At 48.2% G+C, this 23,802-nt stretch overlaps 2 protein-coding genes across 8 annotated transcripts in view; one reads left to right on the top strand and one right to left on the bottom strand.

Moving 5' to 3' along the window:
• The window catches only part of PPM1L (protein phosphatase, Mg2+/Mn2+ dependent 1L), a 99,675-nt gene extending 81,412 nt beyond the window's left edge, over positions 1 to 18,263 (top strand). For all 4 annotated transcript variants that reach the window (XM_013193009.3, XM_067002093.1, XM_048059371.2 and 1 more), the window contains 2 exons: positions 5,725 to 5,886; positions 8,671 to 18,263. In XM_013193009.3, coding sequence (XP_013048463.3) covers positions 5,725 to 5,886; positions 8,671 to 9,017 — 509 coding nt within the window. In that variant the 3' untranslated portion in view covers positions 9,018 to 18,263. The remainder of the gene's footprint in view (positions 1 to 5,724; positions 5,887 to 8,670) is intronic.
• Positions 4,736 to 23,798, bottom strand: B3GALNT1 (beta-1,3-N-acetylgalactosaminyltransferase 1 (Globoside blood group)). 4 transcript variants are annotated; one of them, XR_010833473.1, is made up of 3 exons: positions 22,939 to 23,093; positions 7,242 to 20,276; positions 4,736 to 6,546 (listed from the first exon to the last, which is right to left on the bottom strand). XR_010833473.1 is itself a non-coding variant. In XM_013193011.3 (2 exons), the coding sequence occupies exon 2, from the start codon at positions 20,183 to 20,185 to the stop codon at positions 19,226 to 19,228; it is 960 nt and encodes a 319-aa protein (XP_013048465.1). In that variant the 5' UTR covers positions 20,186 to 20,276; positions 23,682 to 23,798; the 3' UTR covers positions 4,736 to 19,225. The 4 variants fall into 4 exon arrangements, 2 of the variants coding, with proteins under 2 accessions (XP_013048465.1, XP_013048464.1); XR_010833474.1 differs by having other exon boundaries at positions 4,736 to 4,862; positions 5,333 to 20,276; XM_013193011.3 differs by lacking the exon at positions 22,939 to 23,093 and adding an exon at positions 23,682 to 23,798 and having other exon boundaries at positions 4,736 to 20,276.
• Between the last annotated feature and the right edge of the window lie 4 nt (positions 23,799 to 23,802).

The raw sequence follows: 23,802 nt of genomic DNA on the forward strand, positions 1-23,802 counted from the left end.
GGGCACGTGGCAGGGTTGAGTTCTTTTGTTGTCTGTGTCCCAACGGGGATTACGGGGGGCAGCCACGGGGGGCCCGCTGCCGGTGGGTGCCTGCAGGGCTGCCCCTCTGGGGCCCGCTGCCGCCTCCGTTCGCCGACCTCGTGCAGAAGTTTCCCCAAACTGCTGCTCGCGCTCGGCTGCGTGCTGGGGGGGTGAGCTCAGAGCACCTGGGGCTGGCTGAGCGATGCGGGGATGCGCAGAGCATCTGTAAGCGGGCTGCTATTTATGGCATTTGTGCAGAACTCGCTAATTACGGGTCTGGCGTTAAGGTCGGTGCCTTCCCGCTGGTGCTTTATTTACAGCTGCTGCTTTAAAGCCGGTATTTATGGCTCGGGCACCTCAGAAAAGTGCAGGTCGGTGCCCTTGGTTCAAATGAAATTTGGCAGCCTTGATTCTTTAGCCATAAACCCAGCGCTATCACAGGGCTTTGTCGGATGCTTTTAATTACTTTGAATTTGTTTTCAGACGGGATTTTCATTTTGCTCCTACTTTTTCCTCTTGCTCACGGCTCCAGCTACCCGTTAACGTTGCTAGTGAAAGCCCGCTGAGTACCCAGCACGAGATTTTCTGCCCCAGTAAGGTCAGTGGTTCCCTCCCCCAGCCCCGGGGCAGCCTGTCGATGGGTGCCCCCTGCCACCTGGCCGGTCTCACGGCTTTGTAGACAGAGGAAGGAGGATCTTGGATACATTTTGGCACTCGACCCCAGCCAAACCCACGACAGGGGTTGGTTTCTTTGGCTTGCCAGCCCCTCCCGGTGCCACGGCTCTGCTGGTGCCACTGAGCTCTGAGCTGCTCCCAGGGACCACCTTCACCCGGCGCCCGCAGCACTGCACGAGCGTGGCCTGACAAGCAGCGACGTGTGGGAGATTAAACGGGGTCTTCCTTAAATACTTGGTGGCAGCTACAGGAGGGACGGCTTCTGAATTACTTGGGAGCTGACATTTAGCGGGCCGCCTGGTACCTGAAGGACATGGGTGGCGTGAATTCCACAGGGCAGCCCGACGCCGTTCTTTAAGTTGGTTTTATTGACAAAAGTCATACCCGAAACTCGGTCACCTTCCTGCTTGGCAGCAGGAATCGTGCAAACCTCTGTAACGCCCTGGGAGACTTGCAGTGACTCCAGACGATATCACGGAACTGGAGACAAATCGTAGCAGAGCAGGCTGTGCCCGTATCCTACAGCAGTGTCGTGTTCGCTTTAGTTTGTTTTATGTGTTTGATCCTGCTCATCCTCAGAACAGTTCGGTGCTGTTCTCTTCAGGGAACGCCTTCGTCTTTCACAGTGAAAACCTCACAGCTTCGTCCTGAGCACTCCCCGTTCGCGTTAATGATTTTTGCTGCTGATGACGCCAGGTTTTGGGGGGTTGGAAGGGTCCCTGCATCCTCCTTTTTACGTCTTTCTCCTGATGTATTCAACCGCTGAGCGTGGTGCAGAGGTGAAACTAAATATCGCAGCAATGCCAGGAAATCTTCTTTAGAACTGAAATAGAGAAATGAATCCCTCCTGCATTCGGAGGATTTTTCACAAGGGCAAGGGATTCATCGTGCTGTGAAGGGGGGGTGCTCCCCGCTGCCTCCGTGCGTTGATGGGGCAGCGTCGGAGGCTGCCCCGGGGGGGTTCCAGTTTGCAGCAATTAACTCCTGCGACCTGGCGCACACAACTTCCTTCCAGCTGCTGTTCTCCCGCCTGCAAAACGCTTTGAGGGATTTTAACAACGCCGAGCTGAACATCCACGCGAGTCTCTCGACCTGGGTGCACATCCCACAGCGCTGTAGGTGAGCCTGGTGTGGCTGGGGTGAGCAGCGCCGAGTGCTGGGCACCAGCTTACGGCTTAGCCGAGAGAAGAGGACGGAGCTGAACGGGAATGCAGAGCAGTTCTCTGTTGTTTCAAACACAAAATCTTGACGTGGTAATTGCGCGGGCAGGCAGGGATCGTCTCGTGTTGGGAATTAATCTGCGATCGTAGAGGTTGAAGGTGATTTCTGTGTATTTGTAAGAATGGCGTTTCCTTTAATCTGTTTTAAAATACATCGGTCTTTTAATCTTAGGAAAAAAATGTTATGCTGAGATGATTAAGAAACTATGAGACCTCGCATTTTTCAGAAAGGCTATTTTTAGGTCTGTGCTTTACAGCGCAGATTTTTGCAGAACGATTTATTTACCCGCGCGAAGAGGCAGGCACCGCTCGCTCGGAGGAAACACCAGCGCCAAGGGAACTCAAGGACAAACATCTGCGTGATGTGCGGTCAGCTCGGCCCCGTCTACCTGGCAAGAACTTTGAAGAAAAGGAGTCAGGCACCTTAAAAACCCACATCTATCTGCTTCTGAAAGGCGTTGTGAGTGGTGGCAGTCTGTGTCGCTCCCGGTAATTGGGCAGAGCTGTGCGGTGTTTTGGAGATTACAGTAACGTTTCCTCTAATCCGTGTGGCTTTTGCTAAAAGCGATTGTAAACGATTTAAACACTTGGACGACCTCTAAAGGAGCAGCGGGCGAAGGAGCGCTAATGAGCGCAATTAGCTTGGCCTGCCGCAAAATCCTTGAGGAAGGCTGGGTGCTGTCGGAGAGGCCAGAACCGCGCAAGGGGGTCAGATGGCAGCCGGGGAGGCGCGCGGCTTGCTGCGGGGAGCGGCCCACCCCGGCACGAGGCTCTGCCGGACAGCAGCGGGCTGGGATCCTTTTTCCTCGTCGGAGAACTGATCGCAGCACCCGCCTCATGCCCGCTTCCCACGTGGAGCACGGGCAGGCTGCAGCCGCGGGCGTTGCGCAGGTCTCCTCGCTGCCCCAGCGCGGATGGCACGCGAGTGTCTGCCGCCTGCTTTATCTTTCCTTATCTGATAGATAAGCAGCGGAGAATTAGGTTCATTTTTATGGCTTTGGGTTGCAGTTGGTGGCTCATCCGGAGGGCACACGAAGGCGGCATTACGTGATCCTAGCGCTATAACCGTGCTTCTCCTGCCTCCTTGTAACCCGCTCCTGCCTAGTGGGAAGGAAGCGACCCCCCCGCCCTCCTCCCTGCCTCGTCTCACGGCCGTGAGTCTACCCCGCTGCCCTCCCGCGCTGAAGCGGAGCCGCACAGTGCCAAAGGGGCAAGGTGTGTGGGACCGGACAGGGAGTGCAGGGGGACGTGGCTCCATGGGCTCTCCAATCAAATTCACCGTTTTTAATTCAAAGTCACCGTTTTTAATAACGACTGTTTGCGGAGCGTTGTGCTGCCCAGACATGGGGGCTCTGGAGTTTCTCTGCTGCCTGTACGAGCGGTGTGCCTCATGCTGCCCTCATGGGGAGGCGCTCTGCAGGGCGGCAGGGGGACGTTGCACCTGCAAGAGCCGATGAATTTGCAAAAGCAAAGAGGAGGGCAACGCTTCAACAACAATTTTGTTTTGAAACTTCTCAAAAGCCACTTCGCTGGGCAGAGTCTCGCCCTGCGAAGCAGCAGCAGGAGTAACAGTGACCACAGGCAAGGCTCCTGCTGCTCTGCACACGTGGTGGGGGCTGCTGTCCTGTCGAGGCATTAGGCTGCACCTGCAGGGTATTATTTTGTTGTTTTGTTCTCCCCTGTGCTGAGGCTCCGGCAGGAGCCCTGTCCGGGCTGCCTGGGGACCCTCCCCTGGAGCCCTCAGCTGGGGCGGTCCTCAAGCAGGCACCGAACCCTGCAGGGCTCCTTGGGTGAGCCTGGGGGACGGGTTCCTCTGTGTCCTGCTGTTCCAGGAGCCATTAGGTTGTGCAGCTGGCGGGGTTTTGAGAAAAAAAATGGGAAGCTGTACCCGTCGAGGTCTGCGAAGCGTCAGTCGATTGCACAAAATAACCTATATATGTGCCTGTGTTGCGAAACAGTGTTTTTGGTTTAAAGCTGTGCAAGACAGACCAGTAAGTTAAAAATAAATCCCCAGAATGCCGCGCATCTAAAAACAAATTGTTTATTACTGGCTATTATATTTATACCAGCCGTGGGATATTCAACTACTGGCATGGGAACAGCAAAACACAGTTCTTAATTCTCGTTTTGGGCAGCAACGCAACAAGCTGCAGCCGTGAGAGTTCAGACTGAAGAAAACAGAGCGTGGACTTGGGCCCCAGTGCAGCTCCCTGGGAGCAAAACCAGAGGTCAGGCAGCCGCCGAGGGCTGTGCCGGCACGGCCTGGTGTTGGCGTTCTCGTTAAAACTGCTTCTTGGTCGGATTAAACCACACGCAGAGACGCGCTGCTGTACAGCACGCTGCTGCCTGAGGGCTCTGCTCGGGCCCTCTGTGCCTCCGCAGGAATTCCTTTCGGCCTCCCTCCTGGCAGAGCCACGCAGATGACGAACAAGTCCGTGTCAGAGCCGTTTTTCACATCCCGCCCGTCTCCATCTCCTGCCCAGCTGGTGCCATTTTCCCTGTCAATCTCCGTTGCGCAACAAGGGTAGATGCCTCATGTTAATGAATAATTAGATGTAAATTAACAACAGAGGTGAAAACTCAGCCATGTGCTTCCCTAGATCATGTAAAAGGAAAAGAAAGCAGCCACAAAATGAATTTTATTTACTGGTGAAGGATGCTGGAGTGCCTTTTGTAAGGATTGTAGGAGTGCCTTGTGATGAAAACCAAGTGTCAGGAATGTTCCCTTTTAATGTTTGCGAGTGTATGTATAAAATCTTAGTCACTTGCCATCTTTCTGTTCTAAAATACAAATGAAATTGCGACACCTGGTCCAAAGCTGGCGCAGGAATATTTTTAATAGCTGGAGTTTTCATTAATGCTGCTCATAGCACACTGGCTACAAGGGCAAAATGTACAAGAGGCGTGTTCTTAACGGGGTCTGTTCTGTCCAGCGTCCGCTCTGCTCTGCATCAGCCGAATGAGGAAAATAAAAACCGTGGTGTCAGTACCTTGAAAACAGCCCATTTTTTCCCGTATTTTCCTGCCACTTCAGCTGACAGTACTGTGCCCGTGGTCAACGACTGACTAACCGCTCTGTGTATTTAAAGGTTAAAGTAATTAAAAAATGCCAAATCATTTTCTTTTTTCCAGTAGAACATCCTTCAGGTGCGTAGCCTTCCTACCAGCGGCAGTTGTAGCAGGTTTGCTGTCTCCTAGCCGTGCACGCAGCGCGTTGAGCACACAGCCACATGCAGCAGCTTCCGTTCGTGGAAGCTGCGCGGGGGCTCTGCTGCGAGACACGCTTCTGTCTCCTGCTGCTCTTCTTGTCCGTTAGGGAAAGGCAGCGCTCAGAGACTGGAAACGACTCTTCCCCCTGAGCCCCTCCCCAGAATCACAGATCTGAAGAACGCTTCCCTGCTAATCATTTTTCCTACCTGAGCATGAGACCGCTGAGTTTATTTTCAGCCTCGCCACCGGTCGCCCACCTGCGGAAGCAAGGCAGTGAACGCCGAGATAAGTGCCCGCCCCAGCAGGACTCAGGGTGACGTCTGTCCAAACAGCAACAGTGTGAGATAGCGTGAGTAGGGAATGACTCGGTAAAACCAGCTGATAAGAGAGAAAATCTAGTGGACTTAAGTATCAGTAGAAGAAAGCTGTCAGGTGTGATGACAGCCTGCTCCACGGCACTCATATTCAGCCAGGTACGCGTACGGCTGCTGCTCCTTACAGCCACCGACAGCAACCGCAGAAAATTTGCTGCGTAACTGCAGATATTTGTATCCTCTGTAATTGTTTCTGCTTCCCATTCCCTTCTGTTTTTCCCCAGGTACGACTTGTTTGATCGCGCTGCTGTCGGATAAAGAACTCACGGTGGCCAACGTCGGCGACTCGCGGGGAGTGCTGTGTGACAAGGACGGGAACGCCATCCCCTTGTCCCACGACCACAAGCCCTACCAGCTGAAAGAGAGGAAGAGGATTAAAAGAGCTGGTGAGTTACAGCATTTGTGCTTCGGATTGAAGGTTCATCTTTATTTTCTCTCCTCTGTCAATAACGCAGACTTTTCCCCTGTGAGACACTGAGAGCACCAGAGCGAGGAATCAGCAGATAAAGCCTTCCATTATTAATACAGCCCTGTTCAGAGGGGTTCGTGGTGCAGACAAATGGAAGCAGACTGGCCTCTCCCTTAGTGAGGCGGTGTCCAAGTAAGAAGAGCAGCCTCCAGCTCCAACAGGCAGTGCGCCGTCCTGGCCAGTTCCCCTGCGATCTCCGCGGGGAGCGCACGAACAACCAGCAGCAGCACCCTTACAGGCGCCTCACGGCCGCATCCTGGCAGCAGCCCTCGTCTAAGAGGCTGGGTCTGAAGCTCAGCGAGGTTTAGTTTCTAAAATAAGCAGACCATGAATCTAATTCATTACAACTGTTTTTCGTTCCCATATAATGACTGTTAATGAGCACAAACGCATGTTGTAGCAGGAGTACAGAGTCAGTAACCTTTCCACAATAAATCTTCCTAGCTTGCTTACCCTGTCACTTCAGCGACCCCCTGGGCTGGAAGTTACATTTGGAGCATCGAGTTTAATAGCCAATTCTCCACGAGTTTGTCAGAGCCTCTTTTGAACCCATTTCTGTTTTGGCTCCCAAAGCAGCCTGCAGCAGGGAATTATTTGATAAAGAAAAAAGTGTTAAAGCTACTGATGAGCGTTGCCTCTGGAGATGCATTGTTTCTCTGCCTCAAATTCTTCATCTATAAAGTGGAAATAACACATTTTTCCCTGAGCGTAAAGCATTTTTAAAACCTGCAGGTTATCAGTATGCCCACCCCAGTATAAATGCCTGTACGTGTCAAATGCCTGCCTGCTCAGTTTGCTTTTATCGCTGACAGAGCAGTGCGACTCTTCCTGCTGCTACGCAGAGACTCAAGGTCGTGTAAGCTCCCCAAGGGGAAATAAAAAGTTTACAGATCCTAAGAAAAAGGAATAGGAAAATCTTGGTCTCGCTTTGCTTCAGCTGCGTACCTGGGAGATGTATTCATAAAAACTGGAGAGTTTTCCATTTAGCAGTTCAAGTTCCTGAGGCCTCCTTTAACAACATCATCCAGGTGCTCAGTACAATTGTTCACTTAGAGAAGGCCTTCACTTATTCAATATTTGTTTGTTTTTTATTTTCGTTGTTTATGTTGAAATGAGTCTTTATAACACAGCAACATGAAAAATGAACCTGGATTTTTGCAGGAATTTCCAACTTTGGAATAAGCTAATTTAATAGACAGGTAAACATTGTAATTACCTGCAGCTGAACAAGAAATATTCTAGTGAGCGTAATAACATAACGAATTTACTCACCTGTTACCTACTGAAAAGTCACTTCGTACGCAGCAGCGCTGCCTGCAAAGGCTGGCATAAGCGTGCTGCAGCGAGTCAGCAGCATCAGCTCCCTCCTCTGTAAGCCCAGTAACGGGTGGCAGCAGTGCTCTCCTCTAATTGTGTGTGTAATGTGTGCTTAAACTGCCTCTGCCTAAGTGCGTTCTGCTTCCCCTGTCATTCCAATACGTACACACGATTACGCTCCGGGTTACTACAGCTCTAACCACTTCTGAAGAAAAGCCCTGTGCCGGTGAGTAGGTGGCTGTGCAACGGACAGCTCAGGTGCCCTCCAAACACGCAGCAGCAGCTGGACAGGGCTCGTTGGGCTGCCTGGCTGAAGTGGAGTCGCAGTAGGGTAAAATGGGAGCTGAAAACACTCTGGTAACTACGACAAACAGCCGCGTTTCTAAGAGCACCAAATACAGATACAGACACCAGTTCATGTAACCTGGTTGTGTTTTAATGCTCCATGTTGGGCATTTCGCAAATCAGTTGTCCTCAGGTGACTCTTGACTTTTGATTCGTGTTAAGCTGGAGGCAATCCTGCTGTGCATCGCTGCAGACAGTGGCACCCAAACGCACACACGTGAAATTGAAGGTGCTTCCCTTCTGCTGTGACCTTGAGGCCCTGTGTCGTTCCCCTCCTAAGGCGGTCGGGCTGTGTACCGGCCAGGCGCTGGCTGGATCAGTCTTTGGTATCAGTGCAAAACCCATCTTACTATGAGCAACCTCCAAATACTGTGACACATTTTCAACTGGCAGTAGCCTTAATCGTGGTGATGGTCCGTCAGTCAGTCAGATCCCACCCTGCATTCTTCTAGCCTAAAATTTTGTGATTGCTTTGTTCACAACATTTTTCTGGGTTTGACACACCTCATTCGGGGCAGTTTGCTAGAAGAGCCTACAAATGTTTTTGCACTTGCTTCTTTCCTAATGCCTTAAGTGAGATTTGGGTTCTGCTGCAGGTGTTGTCACTGTTATGTTTCCTTCAGAGATCTTCTGAGGTGGGGAAACATGAGCTTCACTGAAAAAGGAGGGCTTTACTGACACAAGAATATAAAGACTCGCTTTCAGTATTTTCATTCTAACATCACCACGAGGCTTGCCAAACAAAAACTTGTGCAGCACAGGAACACCCGTCTGCATTCAGTACGGTGCAGTCTCACTGGGGACTACAAAGCTGCTTCGCTGAAAAGCGCAGCCACTCGTGTGCTCCAGCTGTTCCAGCAGCACGAGCAGGCGGGCACAGTCCCGCTCTTTGTTGCAGCACTGGGGCATTTACTGAGGACATCTCCTGTTTTTTGAGATATGTAACACTGATGTACCTCAGGACACCACATCTCGAATTTTTGGGTGGATCTGACAGCGAGTCGGGGAAGGTTCTAACACTGTTTGTGTTTCTCTCCAGGTGGATTCATCAGCTTTAATGGCTCGTGGCGTGTTCAGGGGATCCTGGCCATGTCCCGCTCGTTGGGGGATTACCCTCTGAAGAACCTGAATGTTGTCATTCCTGACCCCGACATCCTCACCTTTGACCTGGACAAACTGCAGCCAGAGTTCATGATCCTGGCATCCGACGGTCTGTGGGATGCTTTCAGCAACGAGGAGGCTGTCCGATTCATCAAGGAACGCTTGGATGAACCGCACTTTGGTGCAAAGAGTATAGTTCTACAGTCCTTTTACAGAGGGTGCCCTGATAATATAACAGTGATGGTGGTGAAGTTCAGGAATAGCAGCAAAACAGAAGAACAATAATTACCAGTGGTTCTCTGCCTCACGCTGAACTTAAAACAAACTCTTACATTTTAAACATAGTGGAAGGCTCTAGTAAATACCATTAAGATTCTCCACAAAAAGAACAGATCCCTCTGGTCTTTGTTCTTTGCTTAACAGAAGGAGCAATACAACAAACACATTTTGAGTGATTATAAGAATTAAGTTCGTTCACACGTATCCGTCTCCTGTGACCTTGCTGCTCCTTAGAAGCTAACTGTAATCTTCCATTTCAGAATTTCCTTTAAAAATCCTGCGTATGCTTTTCACTTGATTTTTTACCTCTCATTTCTAATAGAGGTTTGTTGAGATGCACAGCGGGGCAGGGCAGCGCTGCTGCTAACAGCAGGTGGTAGCAGTGATGGTGCTTTTCACTTGTAGGTGTGACTTTTCAGAACGATGCTCTAATGTCTCTCATCTCTTTTCTTTTTAATCTGCAGCGATAAGGTTGTGTTGGAGGAGGTCTGTGATTGTCGGGCTGTTACTGGTACGAGGAGGATGAGGAGCCAGCTGTCACCCTGCTGTCACACAGCTGGCTCGCGCTTTGCTCCCCCTCCCACCCCCCATTAAATAAACCCCTGCCGAGCACGCGGTGAGGTGTAGGTACTGAGCTACCCGAAGACACGTGCTTGTTCAGGCCGTGCATTGCTTTACCAGCATTTCTTCTATGCCACATTGTTAAAGTCCAGCAGGATACTGGCGGTCTGAGGTCTGTCACCTTCTCCATCAAAAAGAAAAAAAAAAAAAGCTCTGTTGTGCTAGCAGCATGACTGTCATTCGCTGAGACTCACCTTTTTGTTATTTTTTTCGCATGGACTTTTCATAAGCATGTAAGAAAACAATGCAAGATAAAATTCATTTCATTAGTGACTGTTCGGAGAACTAATCAAAGCAGAAGTTCCTTAGAGCTACCTAGGTGGAAGTCGCGCCTCTTAAAGACTTCTTTGTAGCACCGCAGATTAATTTGTGGTTTTAATCTGGGGGAAGGCCTCTTTAGAATGTTTTTCTGGTATAATGTATTAATGCCAAACAGTGTCGTCGCACTGTTGAGATGAAAGCTTGTGATAAATCTAGATAAAATATTTTTAGATCTAACTTTCAATATTTAACTGTATTTTGGAATCTGTGACTGTTGTAAGTTTAAGCAATGGCATTCTAAGTGTGCCATCTGGTAACTTAGTTGGCTGCTTCATGAACAAGTGGCAGCAGTGGCAGCATGACAGGACAGCGTGTGTCAGGGGAACAGAGTCGGGGCCCGAGTCGGATGTTAGCGTTTTGGGTGGCTTGTGTACCTGTATCATGTCCCCTGGGACTCCTCCCTCCCTTCGGAACGTGCTCCTGGATGATCCGCCGGCGTCTCTTGTCTTGGAGGTAGTGGAAGTTCTCCGTAATTGGTCCCTGGGCTGAACCAGGGCCATCGGCTGTAGTTACAGAGTGACTAACACTGTCTGCTTCTTGGGTGAGGATACAAAGTAATTAGACAAAAAGCTATCGCCCTAAAGCATGTTCTGGGAAAGTGGCTTGCAGGTCTCCAAAACGCTGTGATCTGTTGTGGCTGTGTTGGCAGGTAGGATGTCTCTCAAGACAAAGATGAGAGCACAAATTCCGCTTTCTGTGCAAGAAGGAATTCCCATCTTGGTCTTTTCGTTTTTATTCCTAGGTTAGCTCTTTCCTACCAAACTTCCATTCTTGAGTTTGTTTGGAGATAATCACAATTTTTAGCTGGAATGTTGCTATTGCCAGTGCTCTCCAAATTGTACACATGGCCCTTACCAGCCTCTTCTCGGTCAAAGCTGCGAGCCTCTTGGCTCCGAGTAGAGGACAAAGCGTGCTAGTGAGACACAGAAGTACGGAAGTGTCCAGCGTGCTCTGAAACCAGCCTGAGCAGCCCTGCCCCAGAGGATGGAAGGTTTCGGGCGTTCTTAAACACTCGAACAGGAAGAACAGCTTTCAGGGAATTTTAAATGCAAGTTTGCATTTAAATTGAGTGGGTAACAGGAAATGCTCGTAATCGCAGGGTACCTCAGTTGTTTTATTTTGAAGAAGTACTCGAGGTCAAATGCTGCGCAGTGAAAACCTCGGGTGATATTTTCAAGGGACTGCTTAATCACATCATAATGCTACAGCAGCAGGATCGAAACCGGGCTCTAGGCAGAGCTCATGGTGCATGGAGCATTTGCCTTTCCTTTCTCCTTCACAGGTGATGGTTCTGTTGTGCTGGCTTTTCTGTGTAGAACAGAGACTGGATGTTTGTCAGAACAGCTGTCCAAAGAAAAGAAGAATTGGACCTAGCAGCCCACGGAAGTCTAAAGCAGAGAGGCTTGTGCAGCAGTGACAGAGCTACCAATCCTTCACGGGCATTTGAGAAGTTGGAAGCGGAACAATGGGCAGCTCCAAAAAGAAATTTGTAGACTACCACCACTTCAGTGAGAAGCTTATGGCTGCCAGGAAACCTCTCTGCAGTGCACGTTCTTGAGGCTAGCAAGCGTTGCTGAGGAATTCCAGACCTCTTGAGCACGGCTGGCTTTCTGGGTGCTCTAGCACTTGAGATAGCTGGGAAATGAGGTGGCGGGAAACGCGTGCCTTCACAGAGTCCCGTAGCTGCCATAGGAAGCTGAGGGAGGGAGTAAAGCAAGCTCTCACATGGCTTGCTTGAAGGATTTAAGAAAACTCGCAGCACAAAACAGAAGTGTCCTGCAGGCTTGCTTGGATATTTATGCCAGGATTCACTCACACACGTGGCTGCCCCATCAGCTGCTGAATCGGCTCTATCTCACCCTTTCAGCGTTTGCAGTTACAGCAGTGGTTGCTCCAGCCCCTTCAGCTGTCTCCGTAACACTCCCGCCCTTGTAGCAGCTCCCTTCCGGGCCACAAGTGTTAAGGCAGGGATCTCCGGTAAGGCTGTTGGCGTTTGTTGTTTTGTCTTGGTTTGGTTGACTTTTAAAAAACTGGTAACAGCTGCTTTAGGTTTAGATGAAGGACTAGTGGAGATGGAGGCTTCGTGCAGTCTTCCTCGTCCAGGCGCGGTGCCTGCCCACGTTCCCTGCCAGACGTCTCCTCAGTTTGCTAACCCAGCTGTAGCTCTCTGCAGCTTTCCGGTCGTGCCAATTTGTGCCAAGTTCTGCTGTGACACATGCAGCTAGCTGCTGGATGACCGGATTAAGTAACGTACGTATTGCTTACACAGCCTAAAAGATCTAGGGCCTGATTCTCCTGCCTTAATCGTACATCCTGTATCTGGAAGGAGCTCCCAGCCACGTAGCCAGAACCATCCCCGCGTGTGCCAGAGCCGTGCAGCAGGACGTGGCACGGCAGCAGGACGTGGCACAGCATCGGGGCGGCAGGACCCCCGCCCGCCACCCCGGCTGCTGCCCAAAGAAGGGGCTGAGGCACGCTTTGGTTAGAGCTGCCTGCAGACATCGCAGAGCTCCCTCCTTGCCTTAGGTGTTCATGGACGTTTTTTGTCAGTTAAGCTCCATCAGCGACATCTGTTCGCCAGGCAAGAGCATCTACTGGCAGACAGCTGCTGTATTAAGTTGCTGCCAAAGAGCATCTTTTGTACGGTCCAATCTGAAAAGGGTGCCTGTAATCAGTCATCCTATCCAGTACTTCAGTAATTCAGGCTCTTCCCAGTGCTGCTATAAACTAGCAGTTTGATTCTGTGGTGTATTGTAAAGACGCTGCCGTCCGGGGGGCCGTTACACACGGGCACGGTTTTAGACCGGCTGCACCCTCGCCGTTTGCCGCTCCTTGTGCACCGCGGGAGGGCCAGGGCCGGGGCCAGCGGTGCGGGGTGGTCTCACAGCTCCGCCTCGTGGTCGGCCCAGGCACACGGCCCAGGCAGTGGCGGGCACACACACGTACGGGACGATGTGATTTAAGGCTCCCTTGTCCCTTGTGCACGCTCCCCGGGGGGCTGACGCAGGCCCGTTCTCTCAGGCTGTCTCCCAGCACCGCCAGGGCAGCACGGGCAGGGCTCAGCAGCACAGACAGGCCGGTGCTACAACGGTGCCTGAAACAGTTTGGCAGAGCAGCATTGCGCCCTGCAGCCCCGGCCAGCTTACCCCGTGTGGGTGCCCTCTCGACACCGGTGGCCGCGTTGCCGGTGTTTGTCTGCGGGCTCCAAACGTCTGCCCGAGTGCAGCTCGCTCAGACAGCGCCCAAGCTTGGAGGGCTCCAGAGCTCATCGCTAGTCCCGCATGAAACGCGTGCCGCTGCTTTTGGTGGGCACCCGGTGCTGGCGGCAGGGCAGGACCATCCTGTCTCGGGGGATGGATGGTCACAGATAACGTTCTGGGGGCTGCAGCAGCGCTGGAGGCCTAACATTTCTACAAGTACTAAATCTGAAATGAACGAATCCATTTTACTGATCAGTGTTTAGATAAATACAAATAAAGTGAATGCCATCTAACATAATGAAGAATTGTCTACTGACTTGTAAACATAAGGTCAGCATCAAAAACTACTGCTAGTGTTATTACGGTGTTATACCATTTACACGTGGTAAAATTTAAAAAGTTGTGAAGATTTTAGGATACAGAAATTAGTACAAGAACACTGCATCAGCTTGAACTAACAGTGTTCGCTACGTCACCACTAATGCTGAATCTTGAAAAAAAGGTTTTGTTCAGCTGCTTCTCAGAACAGATGACATTCTGGCTTTATATAGTATTAATATATTGCAAAAGTATGCAGAGAAACATTTAGTAAATGATTATATCAAAGGAAAAAGCCACAACTCATCAGCCTTTCATTTTCTAAAGTAGTTTGTTCGGCCTCCATCCTGAGATCTGGCTGTACAGAACTGCACGATGAAGAAAACGAGAACGTGCTGCTCAAGTGTGACAGCTGTACGGACCAGAGCTGCTGCCCCTCAGCGTTATCAATGTGCTTATAACTTAATCTTTCTGAGGACTCATATCTAATAAGGTACATACAGTTAAGCTAATATTGATTTGAATTTTGAGTTACTTGTATTTATGTAGTACTGACAGGCTCAGGTAAGCAGCTGTTTTTGGTTTCCCCCAGGTAGCCAGGGGTCCCAGGTTTCAGTTTGTGCCCAGTTACACGTAACATTGCAGACGTACTTTGCTCTGTTAAGCAAAGTGTGTGCAGTCAGAGCAGCTGGAGCTTGTCTAAAACCATAAATAGAGAGGCTGACATCAAGAGCAATTCTGGACTGAAGTTTTGAAATCCACTTTTATGAGTGTGTCAGTTCCTATATCTGGCATTAAGGACAAACTGAGGTGGTTGAGCAATAGGGAAATAAAGCTCTTTCGTCCTGCATTTAAAGGACCGGCCGTGCATTCGTTTAAGCCTGTGCAGACCCATTAGTACCTCTTGGGACACAGGTGCTCAGAAATCTTTTTCAGCCTGTATACAGCAAAGCTAAGTAAGTAATCAATGATAACGCCTTAGAAATGAAAATACGGGACTGAAAAACCTTGCTTTCTGCCCATTCCTACACTGTGTTCAGGGGCATGAGGGTAATGCAGACAAAACTGTACTTTAACTGCGTGTGCTTTAAGCTTGGTAATTACGAGAACAGTCACGAAGTCAAGCTGTGTGTCAAATACCTGCTCAGCGCCCCCAGCAAGCAAGGCTGTGCCTGTGCCCCCATGCTTCCAGGACCCCCTGACAGTCAGTTGGCCAAAAGCAGCACGAGTTTGCTCCTGTGCCTCTGCCCATGCGCTCACTTGGCTTCATCTGCCGATGAAATCAGACTTTCACACCAGAACTGCCAAAGTCCCCGTGTGATTTTTAAACTTTGTCCTTCGGGTAAGAAAAAAATGAGTTATGTTAAAGAGTTGCTTTTGGAAAAAGTTCTTTGGAGTTAGTGCCACTCTGTACGGAGCCATTACACTGCTCCTTGAGAAACTGTTTCTTGCAGTGGTTAGCAAGTACTGGATTTACAAATGACGTCCGTTTCTGTACATTTCAAATCCGCCTGCCTTCAACATGTCAAACTGTAATAATCATGCTAGCCTTAAGGACAAAGCTAACAGGGGGCAGGGGCCGCAAGAACAACTTTAAAGCCGCATCGCACAAGTATTACACTGAGTGCCTGCAAAACCACTTCTACCCAAGGCATTTGGAAGTGCTCTCAAAAAAAATGACCAAGAAAAAATCATTATCTCATTATGAAAATGAACTGCACAGTGAGAGTTCTGTATGGGTAGCGCAGATGTTTATTGGAGAACAGCCTACACAACACACAAGATAAAACCACCACGCTTAAGCAATTTGTCCTGGTGAAAGACAGCTTCCATTTAGCACAATGTCGCTGTATTCTCTTAGATAAAAGCCTCTTCAGGCTTCTGTTTTAACATTTTTTCTCACAAAGACACGTGTTTTTGAGATTGCATCTTTACTGCAAGCTCAGGAGAGGCTACACTTCCCTCTTACTTGAAGGACCACCACACAGCACTGCCGAGAGGAGCAGCGAGGACACGGGCTGTGTCACCCCAGGTCAGAGAGCAGATTGGGATGCTTATGACATCTACGCAGCATCGTCACTCACACTATAAAAAAACCTCATTCGGGTCATTTGGATTAATGTGGCCTGGAAAATGAACGTGCTGCGTAGCAACTGTGGGAAGGCCAGAGGTAAACAGTGCTGAGACACAGACCTGCTCAGGAGAGGTCTCCTGGGGTGAGCGCTGTGTTCTTAAACGCTTATTTTATAACAAGAAAATTAAGTTCAGGCCCATAAGTGCAGCTGAGACAAACTGTCCTACAAAAGATAGAATGTTTCCTCATACGAGTTGCAGGTGGACAGGGCCTTTAGCTAAGACTCACGGCACAGCAGTGTCTCAGACTGTGCTTTAAGTCCTGTGAAAGAAAGCGTCTTTATGATTTTCAGAAACCCAATATGTTTTTTCTGTTTGTTTTTCCCAGGTTGAGGTTTCTTTAAAATGAGGACTCAATTGCACGTAACAGGCAAATAAACCATCTGCCGTGCTCCATTTTAACTCTGTTTGCTTTCCTTCCTACATGGAGCCCTTTCATTTGGCTACGGCTTGCAGCTTAATGTGCAACACCCAGTAACTGCATTACAACTCGACCAGCTTAACAGTCAGACTGCAGAAAGCTTTCCATCTCTTTCCCCAACCCCCCTACTGTAAGCAAATCACAGCAAACTTAATAAATGACCAGAGTGGTACACATTGGTCAGTCAAAAATAGATGAAAAACAGGGAGTAGAGAGCTCTGCCTCCCCACCGCCTTCACCATCGCTAACATACCCATACCTGGTAGGCGCATCAGCAATTCGGTGTCACTTTGGTCGGTTAACGTCCAAGCAGCTTCTAGTTTTTTGTTTTTTGTTTTAAATATGATGAAATTCCATCATTTACTGTACATCCATTTGTGAGTTACTTACCGCTTGCACTGACATCTTTTAGTACTAACTAGAGAGCGTACCATAAAACCTAGGAAGATGTGCCCCCCTGTCTGTGTGCTCTCACACTGAGCTGGTTGTAGGGAATAACGCCTCCGAATTTGCAGCACACACTTCGTGGCTTGTACTGAACTTGTTTATTCTAAAACGTACACAACACACAGAAGCATTCTGACTTAGGAACTCTCTGAAACAACGTACAGGCAAGACAGGCTTGAAATGTCAGACTGTAAACCTTTTGCTGTTCACCCTGAAGTCGTTCCCAAACATCTCTGACCAATGGATTATCAGGCTTTTCAAAACAGAAAGTCTGACACTCTTCATATCAACATCGTAACTGCTTGGCATTTTATGTTAATATGGCTTTCTGAGCCACCTGCGTGCACAGTAAAAAGAATATTAGGATTTGGAAAAATCTTAGCCTGTGGTTTATGCATCATTTTCAGTAAGCAGATGCTATAAAATTTGGGCCCACCACTGATTTAAATGCTTGTATTAGTTCCCTGTGTTAAGCTCTTTTACCTGTTGCATGGCTGCTCACTCTAGAAACTCTCCTGATGCTTGCTTTAAGCAGAAACATTAGCTTAGTTGTGTGTTTTTCCTGCCTTTTAAGCAATAATAAGGTCAGACTCAAATACAAACTAGATTTGGAAATACGTTTCAGGAAAAAAAAAAAAAGCAGAATCGGGAATAACTTTGCAGTGCAACTTTCTTGCAGAACTGACATTCCCTTTAAATGACAACTTCAGGTGGCATAAACAGATCACTGTGTGATAAAGCTGCGTTTGTGAAAGCAAAAGCCTTGTAATCTATGATCAGCATTATCATCCTGGGGTGCAAATATAAAACTACCTTGCTCGGTGGCGGTCACAGTTTTACTGCAGCACTGCACAGCCATTTATCCCGGGTACTGGTTTTTATTCTCTCACCAGGAGCGCTGTCTGCTTTATCTACCCAGTTGCTGAAGATTGCATAGTCTTTCATAACCACATTTTTTTGAAAAAGCAATACAAACTATGCTGTAGTATCAGTGTTCTTGTGACAAACAATTTATTTCTAAACATTTTACCTGGCAGGCTTAAAAAAAAAACGCTTTTTTTTTTTATTTAGGGGTATAAACAATCAAAGAGCAAGTTAACCATTTTTCACAGAGCTCTCAGGATCTGACCACAGTTCTACAACAATCAAATAACGGATCCTAAAACAATAGGAATAGCTGTAGTTTTACCTCTGTTTCGGGAGCTACAATAGCATTCTTTCCTCAGTTATGCAATGCAGTATCTTTAGCTATTTGGTTTAACAAAAATATATATGCATTTTTGAAAAGCTTTGACCCTCTTAGCACACATTCTTAGAACACTGAAATCTGAAATACTTGTCTAGGCAGTATTTTCCCCAATACATCATTTTTATATATATAAAAAAAAAAAAAGTCCTATACTTCCATCATAAAACTATGTACAGTTATTGAAAAGACAGCAGAATTCAATACTGACCATAACCACAGCGTAACAAAAACATTGGTGAAACCTCAGTCTTGGTACCAGAGGCTTCTGTACCTCTTCTAATTTGTCTCTAAGAGACTATCTGAAAGACAGCCAAATGTAAATATGTCATAACCCGTTAGCTGTAGTACAAATAAAGTGGCAGTGCTCTGTCATTCTAGATGTACAGGATGTAACTATAGTCTCCGCTGTGTAGTAGATGTGTCTAGAATAATTATGTTAATGTAATTGCAAATTCTGTATTGTTGTCTATTAGAAGTGTAAACTACTGAAACCTTGGTCTTGCCGATATGAATAAAGTGATTAGAATACCTATCTTTACAGATACAGTACACTTTGTCTTCTTTACGTTAGAAGCCCAGAACTTCATACTGCTCTCATTTTAAAACTCGAAGCAAGAAGACTATTTCTGAAATGGATATAAAGTTTTGAATGGATGTGAAGTGTCGTTCCAGTACCCCTCGGGATGCATCAGCACACACGCACATACACACGTGTACGGATGTCTGCGGTACCTGATGATACCACTGCGTTAGGGATGTCTCGGGCCCAAACTGCACATGGAGTATTCTGGGGCCAGCCCTCTAATGGTCTGTGAACGTTACTAATGCTACTTGTAAGGCACCAAATCAATTCTGTTTTACATGTATATAAATATACATATACATGCACACAGAGTGCATCCCATTTTCAGACCTTCCCCTTGGCTTCTGCACACCCCACAAATCCAGAGCCCTGTAACACTCAGAACAATTACAGAGGCAGTATGTGTCAATAAGAAGGCAGCTCCGAGTTTCGTGCTAGGCAGAGAACAAATACCTGAAGGCAGCCAAGGATGATGCAGTTCACAAAAACAACAAAAGAAATCAAGTTAGGCAGTACCCTGAGAAGCATCTTCCAAGCTAGTTTCTTGGCATAAACATAACCCCTGTGACATTTTATACATTCAAGGAGATTCAGGCAGCAATCCCATGGTTACAGCAGACAGCATGCAGAAGCATCAGAGCAAGACAGGACAGCGTATTCCGAAGCATCCTGCATGCATAGGATATACACATGGAAAAGTGCTTTGCGAATTCCTGATATTTTCACTTAAGAATATTAGAATGTCCCAGGGAAATGCTGCCATCGCAGCTTTCCCCCAGCAGCACAGTTGTCCTTCAGCCAAAGTCAGCTCAACAACCGTGCTCTTGTTTCGTGTGGCCCTGTGCGTTAGTTGAACACTTCTGCAGTACAATTCAAAGTTTAAGACGGTACAGGTTTAAGCTCATGTACATTTATACAGAATCAAAGGCAAGTAACTGAAGTGTTGGATGACAAATCCTGCCAAAACTGGATCATTTCCCTTGGCTTAATGCCATGTACTGCAATCAAATGCCTATACTTACAGATATCAAAATTAATTTTATAAAGAAAGAACCGTTGTTCTTCTGGAATGAAGACATTCACCTTGAGTATATTTAAGCAAATTCCAACATAAACATCCTCAAATTTAATAGGTTTGATATGACTCATCATTTCATAAACCCTCAGAGCCAGGTTTCCGTCCAATATATAACCCATGCCACTGCAGTACGGAGGATAAAAACTGAAAGGATATTCATCATAAGAGATGTATGTTTTCTTGTAGAAGCCTCTGTAGGCGAAGCTACCTATAAAAGGATAACCAGTGAAAATAGTTTCTGAGGAGTTGAGCTTCAGAAGAAATTTTACTAAGTTACCCGTGTTGATGAAGACGTCAGAATCAGTCTTCATGACGAATCTAGCATTTGGACAGAACTCAGTCACCCATCTGAATGCCATAATTGTTTTCAAGGTAAGATTGTTGTAAGTGTCCATAAAATCTTGGCTAATTATGTCACCGTACAGGATGCTTTCATCTTCTACTGACAGTGCTGCAGACTTGTCTTCTCTTTCAGTTGCCTGACCCAGTAAGAACAGGGTTAGAATCCGATGTCCCCACCAGAAGCTCTGAGATCCCCATGTTATCCTTATGGCCTGCCTTGACTCCACATCATTAGGCCTTGAAGACACCAAGATGACTAGAAATGGATTTATGTTTTTGCATTTCAAGTGTTCCCGTGACGTGAAGAGGTACGGTTGCTTGTAAACCGGTTCATATTCATAGAAATACATGGTGTTTGTATGTTCAATCACAGTGTTTGAAGAAAACATGATGTACCACATTGTTATGACTGAAAATATGAGAAGAAGCAAGAAAATGCATTGTAACAGTCTCACATGCATGACACTTACTGGAACTAGGCAGTAACTGATTTGTAGAAGTACATCAGTGGCCTTCCAAATCTGCACCACAAGTTCTGAGGCACATTTCTTACTGAAAAAGAAACGAAGAGGTTGTATTCAGAAGGCTATTGCTCAAACAGTATCTTTTTCTTAGCTTGTCAGCTAGAAGTGTGCTATAATATAATGAAGACACATCCAAGATTCATTGGTCCAGCTGTCACGTGCAGCATCCCATACACCATGAATCAACGCTGCACCCCAGAAACGAGCATGAGCAGAATACTGAGCTGCTGCTGAGTACGCTATGGACTGAAACCTCTTAAGCTTTCACCCTGGAAATTTCCCTTACATAAACCACATCTCAGCAAGAGATCACTCATCAAACATTTTGATCCCAAAGAAAGCCGAAAGCTCTCAGCACAATGTCTTCGACTCATTTCAATCTGGAGGAAGGAATACAGACCACAAAATCTAATGGCTACGAAGCGTTTGTCAAATGGATGTTCAGAGGCTTCAGAAATGTGTAGTTTATTTCAAGGAAGGGAGGCTCTGCTAGTTTTCGTGAGATGGAGCAAATCAGCCAAGACAGCAGGTGAGGAAAGAAGTACAGGCAAATAATTCATCCATCACCTCAGGCTGAGCCTGAAGTGGAGTCCATGCTGAAGGCATAAGTACAGTACCAGGACTAGGTACTCAGACCACTACAGCTTTCTACAGCTACATTTAAAAATAAAATCCCATTCTTGTGCCCTCCATCCAGCAGTGCTTACCTTTGCCATATTTCTTTAAGATTACATACACTGTGAACATGTATTCGGTATCTTTAAGTGAAAATAATTACTATGTCATACTGTGGGACTTCCAAATCATTTCTACACTGTACTGTGAAGTACCCGCAAGGACACCGTACGGATGGTGGAAGGTTCAACCTCACAGCACAATGAAATACGTTAACTTAGCTTTGTGAAGATCACTGCAGAGCTTGGAGTTTTCTTGATACAAAACATTTACCAAAAAACCAACATAACATGCTAGAATCTGGATCGATTTGATTTGCCAGAGCCCACCTGCCTTCTATTTCTGTGTGACTTGACTTGAAATAAACCTTCCCTAAAGGAAGCGTCCGGACTCCATTTCATCAATGATGCATAATGCACCACCTAAACTGTACTAAAGCAATTTTACACAAAAAGCTGTTTCAATGGGATAATTTCAGACTGATGCCTCTCAAGGATGTATTACCTCCTATGTGCTACAGGAGCCGATCCTTCACTGAGGGTACCTCACAGAGCTGCAGGTGAAGAGATGACTTTTATTAAGGACTTCCTAACATGATGGTGGTCTTTCCCTAGCTTACACAAACACAGAACCTCTGAAGTTTTGTGTTGATTCACTTCTGTTTCTCCACATGGATTAAACACACGCAAATAAAATAAAATTGAAGCCTGGCAAGCGCAGAGGAAAGTATCATCAGGACTGTTCAACCTACCAGTAGCTTAGGGAAGTTGATCAGAACCCCAAAGCACTCCCATTTCCCTTTCCTGTATGCGCTCCAAGCTGGTATTACCTGCCCAGATTTATGGGAAGCAAAAAAGAAAGGTGCTGACTTCTTTTCTCTTTATACACCAGCCTACCACCCAGGCGTAACATGCAGCTGCACAAGGGAGAAACGGGGACGGGCAGCCAGAGGCGAGCTGCTGGCTCCCTCGGGCAGGCAGCGATCCATGGCAAGGAGAGGGCAGCAGCCAGCAGGTGCCAGGAGCACCACCGATGGCAGAGAGCACTTCTGGACATCCAAGGTCGCGTTCCTGCAGTGACACGCTGACCTCTTTGCAAGCTAGCACAGGTGCACCACACACGGCTCTCGTGGTGGTCAGGGGCAGAAACCACGCACCCCAAAGCATGAGGCAGCTATTTCTGTGGTGCTGAGAATCCATAATGCAGGCCAGTCATCCTCCAAGCGTGTTTGGCACAGAACTCTGCTTCAAACTCATGCAGCAAAAAGGGCAAATTAAAGAGGAATCCCTAACTGGACAGAAAAATCCACTTCTATTCCTAGCTCAGATGCTTAAATGACAGTACGGTCAGGACTGGTCCTTCCAAGGAAATGGTTTCATTTCTTTGTGAATTCACAGCTTCCTGGCAAGACTCAATAACGTTTTAGAGCATGCTATAGAGCATGCTCTGTAGGAATTTTAGATACTCGTACTCTGTCATAGCTGGGTTATTATTTAGTGTGGGCGTTTTTGACAGGAAAAAGGTGGCAAATTATTGTAATAATTGAATTCTAATAATAACAGTGATCAATGGGTAGACCAATTTAAAGGTTAAAAATACCTGCTATAGTTATAATGCCAGAAGTATAACAAAAGATTTTTTTAAATCAACTTGCAGAAATCATTTGCAAATGTATTTTAAGTTTTTGGCTTCTCAAGTTCTTCCTGTGGCTTACTACCGATAGCAACCAGAGGTATTTTTGCAAGATACCAGGCTATCCAAAACAACAATACTGTAAAAAATACTTTAAATAACTTTTTAATGACTTGCTATTGCTTCAAGTTGTCCGAGCAATCTTAATTTTCGGTTCTAGGAGAGCTTTCAGTAAATGAAGAGCTTGCAGAGGTAGCAGCCCAAAGGCAGAAGCCTTTAAATCTACCGTCCTGTGCAGGAAGAGTTAGGTTACTTTCATTTTCATACTAATAAAGATAATGATGCAGGATTTTGCATTCAGACCCGAGGCTCGCAGACGTTACCTGCTGAGGTCAGCGCCCAGCTGCGGGGCAGAGGAGCTGCGGGAGCCGAGGCGGGGAAGAGGACCGGCACCATCGCGGCCCGCTCCCCGCGGGCGAGCGGCCGCCGCCTCACAGCAAGGCCGCCGCGGCGAGCCCCGGCCCGGGGCGGGGCGGGGAGCGGGAGGGGAGCGGAACGGAGGAGAAGGGAAGGGAAAGGAAGGGAAAGGAGCCGAGCCGAGCCGAGCCGCCCGGCAGCGGGTCCCCACCGCCGTTACCGAGCCGCCCCGCCGCCCGTGACGGGTGCCGGGCGGCCGCCTCAGCCCAACGGCCGTTCCCGCCTCAGCCCAACGGCCGCTCCCGCCTCAGCCCAACGGCCGTTCCCGCCTCAGCCCAACGGCCGCTCCCGCCTCAGCCCAACGGCCGTTCCCGCCTCAGCCCAACGGCCGCTCCCGCCTCAGCCCAACGGCCGTTCCCGCCTCAGCCCAACGGCCGCTCCCGCCTCAGCCCGGCGGCCGCTCTCCCCTCAGCCCGGCGGCCGCTCCCTCAGCCCCAGGGCCTCAGCGGGTCCGCGGCCGGGTGCCCCCGCTGGGATCCCCGGCGGGCCGGCCGCCCCCCTCTTTTTGTTTTTGGTTTTAAACTGAGGGTGCCCCACAAGTGAGACAGCCTCGCCCCGGCAAAGCAAACACACCTTTGGACAAACCAAAGGTGCTTTTCGCAGTGTCCCGAATGCTTGCTTTCCTGGGCAAATGCAGCCCGCTGCTTACCGGGCGTGTGTACGATGCCGGTTCGCTCCGGATTAGCGCATCGGGTTTCACTCTGCATCCACAGCTGGAGGCTGCCCGTGGCCCTCTGAAAGATGTGTGGCGGATGGGGTAGCGTTGTACC

This window comes from Anser cygnoides, chromosome 9 (genome assembly GCF_040182565.1).
Source record: "Anser cygnoides isolate HZ-2024a breed goose chromosome 9, Taihu_goose_T2T_genome, whole genome shotgun sequence".
Taxonomy (NCBI): Eukaryota; Metazoa; Chordata; class Aves; order Anseriformes; family Anatidae; genus Anser; species Anser cygnoides.

Excerpts from the sequence above, each read along its gene's own strand:
- B3GALNT1 (XM_013193011.3), bottom strand. The coding sequence starts at position 20,185 with ATGCATGTGAGACTGTTACAATGCATTTTCTTGCTTCTTCTCATATTT.